Below are 14,122 nucleotides of genomic sequence, written 5' to 3'. Positions count from 1 at the left end.
TCAGTGTGGTAAGCAAATCACACTGGCTAAGAAAACTGCAGTGGTTCTGCAGGTTTCTCTACAGTACATGCAAATTCTTCCCATTAGTTTTATGGTAATATTGATAAATGCAGATGAAACTGTGTCTATATGTTTGACTGGAAGACTAGATATAGATCTTCACTGTGACTTATGTTCAGGAGTTTTTCAACATAGACATAGATACCACATACTCATTGGTTTGATTTTTAACAGATCTGAGCATTGATATCATTTGCTAGTTTTAATGTTACAAATGCTATTTTCTAAAGAGTTCCTAACTAGTATTAAATTTTATGCTGTCATCTATGTGTCTATGTGTTTCTATTGTGTTAATGCTGCGAAACTGAGAGACAGACATCATCGGGGTCATCTGATCGTGGACCAGGCATGTGTGCTGTCTGCGCAGTAGTCATGTCTTACCCTGAACTGGGCTGTTTAGAAAGACATAAGTTTTTAGAGCCAATCTGTTGACATGGTCTACCTTTACAAGCAAATTGTTTCTAAGCTCTTCACCTCCATTTCTAAAGAGGAAAATAGGAGTGTTGGTAGATTGTGGTTACTTCTTAATTGGTGATGACTAGAAGACAGCTAGTGGAATAAATATAAAACTGCTTAAACCAAAATTTTCAGCCCCTATTGATGAGGTTTAGAAGTACAGTCCCTTCTTGGCACTTTAACAGAGAAAAGAAGTTGTATGCTGAGGAAAATAAAATAGGGAGGATGGGAAGTGATCACTGATCTCTCTGACATATCCGAACTTTTCTATTAGGTCTGTCAGCTGCGGCCGGCATTGGTGTTGATGACCTTCGTCGCTTGTGCATACTCAGGATGAGCTTCGTAAAAGGCTGGGGACCCGATTACCCAAGACAGAGTATCAAAGAAACACCGTGCTGGATTGAGATTCACTTACACCGGGCCCTCCAGCTCCTAGATGAAGTGCTTCACACCATGCCTATTGCAGATCCACAGCCTTTAGACTGAGGTCTCTTGCCATGGGGACCCTTTCCACATTCAGGATGGTGGACTATAAAATACAATCCTGTTTATAATCTGAAGATTTATTTCATTTTTGTTCTGCTTTATAAAGGGTTGAAAAAATGTGTTTGCTGCCTTGCTCCCAGCAGACAGAAACTGGATTAAAACAATTATTTTTTTCCTCTTTAGACTTTTCAGGCATGGCTCAGAGCTTGAAGAACAGGAAGAACACACTTTTGTTAATTGTCATCAGTTATGTATGAAGGAGTCATTCCAGTGCTGGAAATTTTAGTCCTTTAAAAATGTCTTAGAGCCTTTTATATGCAGAACATCAGTGTGTGTGTTATTCTACAGAATAAATTTAATATTGCTGATTTTAAAGGCAGAGAAGTTCTCAAAGTTAATTCACCTATGATATTTTGTGTGCAGGTTGTTATTATTGAACATACTCTACTCCAAAATATTGTGCCATGTGGGTGAGTTAATTTTACCAAGAGCAACTTTACTCTGTGTTTAAAAACTAAGATAGTAATGTATTATAATCTTTTATCCAAAATATTTTTTGCAAGTTAAATTAGATTTCAATTCAGATTGTCTTGCAACTTCAGTTTTCTTTTTGCCAAAATAAAACACTAATCTATGTGTATATTAAGAATTCCTTAAAATTATCAGACAGATGTCTGGTAATGACAGATGACATTTAAAATTACATTTGTTATCCCCATTGGATGACTTTATCAAGAAGTATACTTTGCCCTGTTAAACAGTAGATGTATTCTTCTATATTTCTAGGCATAAGGTTGGTTACTTAGAGGCCTAGAAGAGAAATTCCTTTTCCTTCATTAATTCATAGGGGAAATTTTTGTATTTTTAAAAACACTAAAAGCAGTGTCTATATCTCACTGTTCTGCAAGGTGGCAGTGCTTAAATAATGAGTATTTTGGAAACTGCTAAATTCTATGTTAAATACTGTGCAGAATAATGGAAACATTGCAGTTCCTCATAGGTAGTTTGGATATTTTTGTACTTGATTTGATGTGTGAGTTTTTTTTTCATATACTGTTTAAATCATGTATGTTATGACATTGTTTAGAATTCAGTTTTTGTATCTTGGGGCAAGACCGCAAACTTTTTATACCTTTTGGTTACTCTAAGCCTTTTGCCATCAATGATCATATCAATCGGCAGTGACTTTGTATAGAGAATTTAAGTAGAAAAGTTGCAGATGTATTGATGTACCACAGACACAATATGTATGCTTTTTACGTAGCTAGTAGAATAAATAAAACTGAGTCTCAACATACAAAGTTGAATTCTAGGTTTGATTTTTAAAATGTTTTTCTTTTGAACTTTTGAGTCCAATCTCAGTAGCAAGACAACTTCTCTTAAATGACAGCCAACAGTCAGTTGTATTAGGCAGCTTTGGTTCCCCTCACTCTACCAGGACTTTCCCATGGACATTATGGACCGGGTAGAGTTGGTTGTTTTCTGAACTTTTGTTTTACTGTAACAAAAATTGGCCTACTTGTCTATATGACAAATAGATTGTTTACACGGTAGTGTGAAATAAAATCAAAGATTATCAGATGCTTTTACTTTTTGCTTGAAGGGCTTCTATAAGCTTTCTATTAATCTTTTAGGTGTGTTATCTACATTTGAGCTTTAGAAACAGGCATACTAGTTCTCATGTCAACTGAAATGAACAAGTCCTACAGCCTCATTCAGTAAGTCTTTAATCAGACTGTCCTAAAGGCCACTGAGTGCTCAGAGCTGGGACTTAAATCTAGATGTCCATCCAAGTTATGTGACCTTTTTTTTCCCTTTTTTTCTTTTTTTTTTTTTTTTTTGCTAGACCTGAGGTTTGAACTCAGGGCGGCCTATATGTTATCCCTGACCTTTTTGCTCAAGGTTAGTGCTCTGCTACTTGAACCATAGCTCTACGTCCTGCTTTTTTGTGGTTAATTGGAGATAAGAGTCTTACAGACTTTTCTGGCCAGACTGGCTTGGAACCTTGATCTTCAGATCTCAGCCTTCTGAGTAGCGAGGCTTACGCAACTGTGAGCCACTGATTCCTGGCAACATGTCTTGGTTTTTGAGCCAGCTTTGCTCCCAATTCATTTTTATTCTTAAGAGCTCACCAATACTTTTGGTAAAGACTTAAATTTAAGTATGTAAGTTTATTGATTTTTTTAACAAAAGTTTTACTGGCAGAATTATAAAAAGATACCTTTAGACATTTTTGTCTTTAAGTGCATTTTATTATGAATGAAGAATAAAAATGTGAGGAGTTTTGAAACAACTGGATTTTAAAAATCCAGATTATGAACTAACCATGTAGTGCTATAATTGTTGCTTCCTTTTCTACTTTAAAAAAGGTTTTCATGTTAATCATCTTCAGAAAATATGTGGAAAATATTTGCTGAGAAGTATCTCAAGCCACCTGTCTTGGTTTCTAATAAGAACCATAAACTACAGAAGCACTTCTAGTTACTGTTTGCTTGTATTTGACCTGTATTGTCATACCTTTGGGGGAAAATACCTTGTATGTTATCATTACTGTCTGACAACGTGATTGTCAAGCTGTATTTCCATTGCTTTAAAGTGGTCCTCTTTCATGGATAAGACTAAAAAATCTCATTGCTTTAATTGTATGTCTACTTTAGGGTAAGATCATTTCTGTACTGTAGTTCTTAAAAGTCTGATTATTATGTGGATATGGTTCTGGGTGACTTTTCTCTTAATTCACATTTTGAGGAATTTCAGAATATCAAATTTCAGTGAAAGCTGAATGAGAGATGAATCAGCTACATCCAGCTTGAAAGCCATTCCACTCTTGTCTTGTGCCTTTCCTTGTATTGTCCAAGAGAATCCTTAATGGTGTTGCCTTTTTTTTTTTTTTTTTTTTTTTTGCCTGGGAGTACATTCTTTGGTGGGATAGAGTCTATTTTTTTTAAGCAGTTTACTGCCCCTGGTTTACTAATGTAATGATAATAAATCGCTGCCATATATAACCTTGCTTTTCTAGAAACATGGATCGTTTGTATTGCCCTAACCATTAAGGGGGAGGGCTGGGAGGGTTATCTCTTATATTCCTCCTATAATAGTCCAGGTTTATAAATCAGATGATCCACCTTAATGTAACTATACCTGGAATGTCCAATTAAACAACAAAGTACTTGCTGTGTTGCATTTCAAAGTTTTAAAGCCATTTTTGTGGTGGAATGGCAAAATAAAGTGTTCTGTCTTTCAGATGGTAAATACCGTATTGTAAAAGTTGACTGCCATTCTGCGAAGGTGAATCGTAGGCATCTTTTTGACTGGCCATCTGGGGAAGATTTGGACTTTTCCTATAAAGCTCCCTCAGGATCTTTTGAGGTTAAATACTTCTATTTCTGTTCTTGTGGAACCTGGTGAATAGTCATTCACTAGCTATTTTATGCAAAGTCAGATTAGTTGAGGCCCTTATAGAGAGCCTTTTGGGAGGAGTTTTATTCTCTGAGCAGGTCAGGGTTCTTTTTAATAGTTACTATAGTTTGTTTCCTTCATGGTCATTTTATTAGCATTTAATGTTAGCAGACTGGCAAAACAATGAATTTAGGTTGGTTAGATAAATTTAATACATGAACGTGATTTTCTGTAAAGTTGGTTAACTAATGGGTGGGGTTAGGATAACATAGCATGAAGAAACTTATTCTGAAGGTAGAAGCCATCTTGTAACAGTTAGTGATCTGTAAATAATACTCTGAATCTTACTTTGCATGATTATAGAGAGTAGGCTGTAAGACTCTTGTGCAAGCTTTTCCAGTTTTTCTCTTCTTTTCCATAACATGAAGAAAGATGTAAAACTCAGTGGCCTTATTTATAACAGTATTCTTGGCCCTGCCTTATTCTTAGCACTTGTCCCATTGCTGTCCTGCTGTTTATCTGGTAATGCTATGGAATGAAGTTTCCCACAAAGTTGCTCTAGTTAGCAGGAAAACTTTTTTTTCAGCTATTTTTTGATGCAATTACTGAAAATGTTTATCAGAGAGTGTACTGAATATAACATTTCTATCCTCCCCCCCTTTTTTTTTTGGTGGTACTGAGGATTGAACTCAGGGCTTCATTTTTGCTAGGAAGTCAAATCAGGCTTTCAGCTCCCTCTTTAATAATTGGTTTCTGTATTGATGTATGTAAGCTGTAATAAGCTTTTTAGATAAGCCCCATTGTGGTCTGTTGTCCATTGTTAGAAAACACTGCTCATGACCTCTTCTTCAGTCCTTTTTTGTACTGGTTATTTTCAAGATGGTTATTTTACTTTGCCATTTGCCCAGGATGTTTGGGCTGGACTACTATGTCCAGCTGTTGATTGTAATGGAATCTCATGAGTTTCTTTTTTTGCCTGTGCTAGCCCTAAACTGAGATCCTCTTCCACTTCCACTGTAGCTAGGATTACAGGTTGAGCCACTGTGCCAGACATAACATTTTATGTTTAGCTATGTGTGGACTTATAAGAACTGTTTTGTCTTTACAAGTTGGTTTCAAATTGCTTTGAATTTTAATCCACCTTTTCTTCCTTTCTGACAGCTACCATTTCTTATGTGGCTATTAGGTGCCTCCCCTGACTCTGTTCTTCTCTTTCTGATTCATTATTTCTTAACTGCTTGAGCATGGAAACCAGATAACTAAAATTATTAGAACTTTTAATACAGAAGTCTAAACTGGGACAGTCCCCCAAGTACTAGACTTGATAAGTGTTGGAAAGAACATCAGTGCATTGATATTTGACATTGGTTTGACTGTTTACAGTGCTCTCTGCTTCTTAATGAATTTTGTGAGGTTGATATGGAGGGAAGTAGTCATATTCATAATTTTTCCCTAGAGTAATGTTTTGGAACATTTTATTCTATTCAAGTCCTGCCATACAAAAGCTAGAGATACAAGAAGTTGCTAAATTAGCATCAGTAAATAGAGGCAGTGCTGTTGCCTAGAGGATTACACACACACACACGCCACACTGGAAAGCAAGAGGGCTGTTGTTGCTTTGTGTTGGTGTCCTCTTAGCCATACTTTCTAACTTTCTTCCTCTACAGATACTTTTGACCTATAGGTGCCTTTTTGGGAATTGACAGTCTTATATCCTGCTCCAAGGAACAACTAAAGTAATGGCTGATGTTTTCAGGGATTTTAACATCAGACTTGAATGAATGAAGCTTGTTATTCCTTTTTTTAGATGTTGGGAGGATGGAGGAGAAAAGTGGTGACGACAATCATTTCTCTCTGTTGATGTGGTACTTTCCACACAGTTTATTGAAGATGCTTTCTCAATAGGCACACAGTTTGTGTTCTTGTTCAACCTGAAATTAGTGGCTCTGGGCAAAGCTAGATAGTTGCACTCTGAAGTTTTTGCTGTGTGACCTTGGGCAAGTCATTTACCTTCTCTGGGCCTCAGTTGCCTCATCTGTAAAATGAGGGAGTTGGACTAGATGAGTTCTTCCAGCTCTGAATTCTAAGTGGCCTTGCCTTCCTTGCAGCAGTTTTGGACTTTTTCTTTACCTTTGCTCTGCTGATTGAGGGGGATTTTTACTTATTTCCATGTTATTCAAATGAGACTTGGCTTGATATTTTATTGTTGTTCTTCTGTGGACAAGACATTACATAATATGTCCTTAAGACTTAATTGTAACCAAAGGCCATCACCGTGGGAGCTGCAATAAATATTTTACAAGCTAAAAACAAAATGGAGGGAAAAGCCTTCACATCTGTTTATAAAGGCTTTGTCGGAGCTATGACTTTCTAGCTTTCAAGTTGCTATGTGTGTGGTACCACTCTCACAAATGTGGTAATGCTTTTCAACTAAAATGGATCAAACATCTACGGTTAATACCTAATATGAGAGATTATGTCTTTGAGTCTTTGGTTTCTTCTACACTCAATTCAGGGCAATCTGTCTGAATTGCATCAATTAAAATGGCTTGTATGACTCAAGAAAACAGTACCAGTGAATGATTTTTCAGTACTTTCTGGCTCTAGGTCTGTTTTGATGAGACAACTTTTTGCTGGCTCATTCCTATCAGCATTCTTTCCAACCTACCCTTGGATGAGTATAATTAATAAAGTTTGCTTTTTTCAAGGACCTGGGAGCCTTTCTTGTGATTGTGTTGAGGGTGGGAGCTTGGGGAGTCGTGGTATAGACCAGATTTTGCAGTAGCTGGAGAGGAAGGGATGAAACCAGCTGCTCTTGCCAAGGCTGTTTGGTACAGATATGAAGGACGTCATGGGCTTGGATTGGTTTAAAGGCTATCTATGATGTGGTGTTGACAATCTTCTGCCAAGTATGGAATTCTGTTCATTACACTGGACATGTGATTTAAAGGAAAAGTATGAAAACATGATTGGCTGCAGAGTGCATTTTGGAAGATGTGACTTAGGGGCTGGGGCAAATTTGGTGATATTTCCCAATTCTGTCTCTTCCCTTGAGTTGCAGGCGCGCAGCCATGCCAAAACTCTGAGGGGAACCACCTCTTAGCTTCTGCTTTGGGCAGCACTGGTCAGCTGAAGATCTAGTTCATTCCTTTGTGGCTTTCTGTATACTTTGCCTGGTTGAAGTCTGTGGCTAAAAAGAAAAAAAAATAGTTGAATCTTTCTTAAGAACTCTGTAACAAAGTATGTTTTTGATTAAAAGAGAAAGCCAACTAAATGATATGTGCTCATTTTTTTTTCCCTGAAGCTTGTGAATGTCTTGGATCTGGAAAAGAGCTCCTAATCACATAAAGACATTTCAAACTTTCAAACATTTCCCTTCATTTCTTTATGGCCACTGGGATGGGAAACAATGGCATTCCAAATACGATCTGTGGAATAATAGCCCCCCATTCTTTTCTGATTTCTCTCTGAAGGAAGGGGTACAGAGATAGTGATTGGAGAAGATGTGGGTGCTGGCCGAATATAAGAACAGGATAATTAAAGAAGAGGCCCATGTGTGGAAAGCCTTCTCTCTCCCAGCTGCCTCCTTTATGAATGGGAGTTCTTTTCCATGAAGGCTGTGGATTAGGTAAGTGGTTCTACAGCAATGGCTTGTAAGTAGCCCAGCACATCAGTATTTTCCTTTTCTTGCTGACAGAGGTGTTTATCGGACCCAGAGACTTGTTCTCTTTTCACCTAGTCTAAAGTATATAGTATTTTAGGCCAGAATGTGGTAGACTGGCCATTAGTTAGTCTTGTTGAGAAATTTTAAAAGTTCTTTGTAGAACACTGTAGAAGTTGTGCATAGTCTTTGTCTCTCTGTGCTCCCTTCTCCTTTTTAAAAAACATTGCTTTTGAAGACAGTCTCACTATGGAGCCTTGTCTGGGCTCAAACTTACCATCTTTCTGCCTTAGCCTCCCAAGTACTGGCATTGCAGGCTTGCACCACTATGCCTGACTGACCTTGCTCTTAACCTTGATTCCCTGTGCTTTGTTCCCTTCCTCCATCATCACAGTGGCCACAAATGGCTACCTCTAACACTGGGATGTTCCCAGCTTTCTTTCAAACCTTTTCTACCTCCATTGTTCCACAGAGAAAATGCAGTTAGCCCCATTTTGTTCAAAACAGTAGTTCAATTAGTTTTGGATCTGGTACTTTTCGGTGACAATGTGGCTCAAGTGGTAGAGCACTAACCTTGAACACAAAGAGGCTCAGGGACAGTGCCTAGAGCCCAAGTTAAAACTTCAGGACTAGCTGGATGCACCTGTAATCCTAGCTACTCAGGAGACTGAGATCTGAGGATCAAGGTTCAAAGCCAGCCTGGGCACTAAAGTCCATGAGACTCATCTCCAATTAACCACTTGAAAAACGGGAAGTGTGGCTGTTGCTCAAGGGGTAGGGTGGTAGCTTTGAGCTGAAGAGCTCAGGGACAGCACCCAGACCCAGAGTTCAAGCCCCATGACTGACAAAAAATTTCAGGACTAGCAAAAAGAAAAGAGAAAAGAAAAAGAAGAAATTCAGAAAACTGTTCAAGTAACTTAGTAAAGTGGGAAGAAAACAGACATGAAAGTCAGAACAAATTAAAAATGGAAGACTTATGTGCTTATATCAGACTTATGTCAGTAATTACATTAAATTTGAATGGTCTGAATACATCAATAGAAATTGACAGAACAAGAGAGCAAGGAACCAATGGTACTATCTATAAGATATTCCAAAGAACAATAGAGGGAAATTAGTATGTCAGGTAAGCAATAAAGGAAAGCAGGGGTTTGGGGTCTAGCTCTGTAGTAGAGTACACTCTTACACTCTTGAAACTGGTTCAATCCCCAGCATTAGTTAGAGATAGAGAGAGGAAGGTAAGATTAGAGTATATTTATAAGAATAAAGAAGATACTATTTCAGGGAAGGAAAAATAAGAGGCAGCAAAATTATATAATGATAAATGAGTCAGTTTGGCCAAGTGTGATGCACAAGGGAAGCCCTAGCTATTTGGTATTGAGGCAGAAGAATCACTTGGGACCAGCCTGAGTAGCTGATACTCTATAAAAAAAAACAAAAACAAAAACAGGGCTGGGAATTTGGCCTAGTGGTTAAAGTGCTTGCCTTGCATGCATGAAGACCCGGGTTCGATTCCTTGGTACCACATATATAGAAAAAGCCGGAAGTGGTGCTGAGGCTCAAGTGGTAGAGCTCTAGCCTTGAGAAAGTCCGAGGACAGTGCTCAGACCCTGAGCTCAAGCCCAGGACTGGCAAAAAAAAAAAAAAAGTCTTAAAAAAAACAAGAACAAAACGGGGGTAGGAGGCAGTCCATTAATGAGCCACAGTCATCCTGAATGTCAGGCACCAAACAATTTTCCCCAAAATTTGGGAAGTAAGAAAAAAAGCTAAAACAGAGTCAGAATAAATCTACAACTATAGCTGGGGACTGTAAAACCCCTCTTTCAACAGTCAACAGAACAACTTAAACTCACTAAGGATATACTTTATAAGTGCTAATGTAACATTATAGTGTGATAAATCATGTAGGTCATAAAACAAATTTAGAAGAATTAAAATAATTCAAAATGCTCACTGGACACAGGGATGGTAGAGAGATAGCAGGAAATCCTACAACTAATAACATTCCTAAATAATCAGTGTGAAAAAAGAAGTCATGGGAACTATAGAAAAAACAAACACTGAGCAGAAATAAAGATGGAGATGAAACATAACAGTGAATGTGGGATAAGGCTAATATTGAAAGAAATTTATAACACTAAATGCAAACCTTAGGAGATGAGAACAATCTCAGGTCAACACCTTTAAGTTCCTGCCTCCAGTACCATTGTCCAGTGCTGTAGAAAAACTATATACTTGTTTGGTTATTTCTCTGTTGTTTCTTTTGATTATTACCTGTTATCAAAATGAAGACCTGGTTTCTCAGAAGCCTCCAAGATAACCAATTAGTGTTTTATTTTTTGGCATAGCAAGCAGTGGATTAAAACACATATCACACACACACACACACACACACACATCACACACACACACACACACACCAGGCTAAACAGTTGGATCACTGAATTGCAATCCTGCCCCTGGTCTAGTGAACTTCATTTCATCTGTTCTAACAAGATACTCCAAAACTCATTTTATTCCTGTCCTAAAAATGTCTCCCTGAAGTGCTGGCTCTTTTTAGTGGGAAATGATACACTATTGGTTTGTGAGAAGAGCTTAGATCATTTGGGGTGTGTTTTCTCAGTCTGTTTTGCTTCCCCTTCTCTGCTTTTCTACAGAGCATGCAGTTAATACATATTATTACTCTCTCCTTTATATCTCCAAGCAGAGTTTTGTATACACAAACATATGATTATCAAAACTTCATTCTCTAATGTTAGTCTCTCAGAGTTACAGAATTAATATTCTCTGAATTTTCATATATTGCAGGTACAATATTTCTATAATATACTTTAAAGAAAGTTGTGTATATTAACATGATTGTACTGTTAGCACTCAGGGGGCAGAGACAGGAGGATTTTGAGTTTCTGGACAGGCTAGGCTACATATGAAGGTTCTGTCTTCAAGGAGAAAAGAATTGGGAAGGAAAGAAAGAAGAAAATAAAGTAGATTTGAGTATTTAAAATGGGTTACATATTTTCTTCTGGCATAAATATATTATTTTAATGTCCATTATTTTAGTATAGCCAGTTTTAGTATTGGTCAGTTTATTTTCCATCTGTTTTTCAATTAAGTCTTTTAGATTCCTTTCATATTTTGTTTTGTCTAAGTTCTAGGAGAAAAGTATTACAAGCCTTTTTTATTATGATAAAATACCTGTTATAGGCATGATTCTTGTTTTTAGTTGATTTGGGTTTTGATTGCTATATATATTTTAATATTTTAATTTCTCCAATTCTGTTCCCTTTTTTTTCTCTTGCTTTCTTTAATGCATTTGAAATTTTTTACCTTTCTCCTCTATTTACCTGGTGGTTATTTCTTTAGAAATAGACTTTTTAGTTCTCAAACTTGGTTAACTACAATAGACTTCTCGAAGCTGTCAAGTTTTAAAAGAAATCACTACTATCAGCACTTCTCAGTGTACATGTCTTCCACAAAGCCAGCTCCCTTTGCTGCCTTCTGATAAATGAGTATGAGCTATGTCCTACCCAGGAGCCTAGGGCACTTTGCAGTTCTGTCTCCAGAGGATCTCTGTGTGAACAGAGTTGGGTCACAGACTCCAGATGTTTGTCTTACATACTTGAGTTTCTGCTCTCCAGAGACCTTGGCCTGAAAATTCTTTTTATTTAAATTGTAATATATAGAGGGGTCACAGTTACATTCGCCAAACAGAGGAGTCATCACTTCTCATACACAGACACCCCCTCTCGTTTTTGTCCCCATTTCCTTCCCCTCACCCCCTCCCATTCATCTTGATTCCCCCCCTTCCTTTCTGTATTTCAAATAAACAAATAAATGTATATACAATATACTAGGTAACAAAGTCAGATACTTTAACAGTATGAAATTAACCAAAGGGCAACAAAAGAGAAGTAACATAGTACATTAAGAACAACAGTCACATAATACAAAGCTCTGTTTCTATATCCTGAAGGTCCTTTCATTTAACCTCTTCCTTATATGGCCTTAGGCATCTAGATTTTGAGTTATTGTAATCCTCTGCTAGGAGAGTCCTAGGTTTGTACTAATTACAAATGAGGGAAACCATTGAACCTATATTCCTTTGGGTCTGGCTTACTTCACTTAATATGAATTTTTCCAAGTCTTTCTATTTCCTTACAAATGGGGTGATGTCATTCTTTCTAATGGCAGTACAGAATTCCATTGTATATAAATACTACATCTTGTTGATCCAATCATCTACTGAGAGGCATCTGGGTTAATTCCATATCTTTGCTATGGCAAATAGTGCTGCAGTGACATTGTTGTGCTAGTGGCTTCAGTATGTCCTTGTTTCTGGACCATTGGGTAAATGCCGAGTAGTGGAATTGCTGGATCATAGGGAAGCTCTATGTTTAGTCTTTTGAGAACCACCATACTGCTTTCTGTAGTTTGACCTGTAAATTCTTCATTCACATATCATCTGTCTGACCCTGGCTCAAAGAGGTAGTGTACTAACCTTTAGCAGAAAAGTTCAGGGACAGTGCCCAAGCCCCATGACACCACCACCAACAAGAAAAGTTGCATTGTAAAACAACTATCCATTTAAAAATTAATTGTAGGACACAGATACAGTGTATGATGGGAAAAGTCCTTGGCACCTTTTCTGGCTGCATGAATGCAGGACAGGCAATGCAAACACTAGAGGACCTGCTGCAGTGCAGGGGGTGGCAAGCTCTCTGTGGGTCAGATCACCCGCAGTCTGGCTAAACCTGGCCACTGCTCACTGCTGCTGGACACAGCCCCAGGGTGTGGGAGTCAGGGGTGGGAAGGGAGCATTTACACCTCTAACAGACTCCAGGTGAGGGGTGTGGATGCTGTGAAGTGTGGAGCCTGGCCTGTTCCCAGGCCCACAGACCCACTGCAAGCAAGCTGAATGGGTGGGGTCGAGGACCTGTCCCCCACAGCCCACCCCCATTGCCTTGGCCTTGAACGTGGCTGACTTCTGCCTGGAGAGAGGGTGGAACTAGAAGGTGTGACAGAGTGCTGGGCAGGGCTGTTCAGTTCTGCTGACCTCAAGGCCAGGTACCCTGAGCTTCTGATGTTAGAGAGGGGTGAATGGGGTTCGCTGCACAGCTCTGCACTCCTGGGACCTCAAATAACTTGAAGATATGTGCAGCAGAAAATAAAAGCAGGAGTTTCTAATTCCCTCCTGCCTTCTCGGGAGGAGCCTGGGCAGTTGAGACCAAGGGGAGGAGCCGAAGAGAAGCAGCTGCTAGACAGCCTGGAGCTGGGAGCTGTGGACAATCCACACTGGGGAGCTCTTCATGGAGGATGCCGTGGGTCAAGGCTGACTCTACTCTGCTGGCTGGCCTCGAACCATCCTCCTGCAAGGCAGGCCTGGAAGGCCACGTGCAGATTCCCATGGCTGTGAGCCAAGGGCAGGGCCGGCAGCAGTCACCTTGCCATGGCCTCTCCCCCACACTCATGTTTTCCTCCAAATATGCAGAAGCAGTAGTACACAATGGGAAATGGCCTGATGGACAGGCGAGCCCAGGCAAAGAAGTGAGCTGATCAGCGTCCTTAACCCAAAGATCACCCATCTACATCTGGGGTCTCCTTTCTAACCGAAGGCCTCCTGTGATGTCGGTGTGTGGCGCTCACCTAGTTCTGTCTGTTGGTGGAATATAGCAGCTCCTGAGTATGGGTGGCTAAGGAGCACAGCGGCCCCGTCCAGTGTATCCTCATGCTTAACTAAAGGCCAAGTAGGGCTGCCAGGCTTTTGAGGGAAATGGTAGAAGATCAGAAAGGATTGCTGCAGGAGATGACTTCAGAACCAGCCCTTGAAGAGTGGGGAGAATTTCAACAGGATGTAGTAGATATAGGCAGAGGCTTCCAGAAAGGATATGACCATGGTAGGAGCCAAGTTAATTTGTGGGGGAAGGATGTTCTGGAGTCTGCCAGTCCCTGGGTTCCTAGGAGATTGAGAATGGAAGCACAACCCTAAAGAAGAGCTGGGGTTGGACTCGGATGAGGCTTATGAAAGAGGCACAGAAGTTGCAACTTCAGTAAAACTGCAAG

At 39.2% G+C, this 14,122-nt stretch overlaps 1 protein-coding gene across 3 annotated transcripts in view; it reads left to right on the top strand.

The window, feature by feature from the left end:
* Smad4 (SMAD family member 4) overlaps positions 1-4,007 on the top strand; it is a 54,969-nt gene extending 50,962 nt beyond the window's left edge. For all 3 annotated transcript variants that reach the window (XM_090353079.1, XM_090353077.1, XM_090353078.1), the window contains one exon: positions 791-4,007. In XM_090353079.1, coding sequence (XP_090209205.1) covers positions 791-1,002 — 212 coding nt within the window. In that variant the 3' untranslated portion in view covers positions 1,003-4,007. The remainder of the gene's footprint in view (positions 1-790) is intronic.
* The last annotated feature ends 10,115 nt before the right edge of the window (positions 4,008-14,122 follow it).

The sequence above is a fragment of the Megascapheus bottae genome, chromosome 19 (assembly GCF_031878675.1).
Source record: "Megascapheus bottae isolate mThoBot1 chromosome 19, mThoBot2.hap1, whole genome shotgun sequence".
NCBI lineage: Eukaryota > Metazoa > Chordata > Mammalia > Rodentia > Geomyidae > Megascapheus > Megascapheus bottae.
This window is presented reverse-complemented; position numbering and strand designations above follow the sequence as displayed.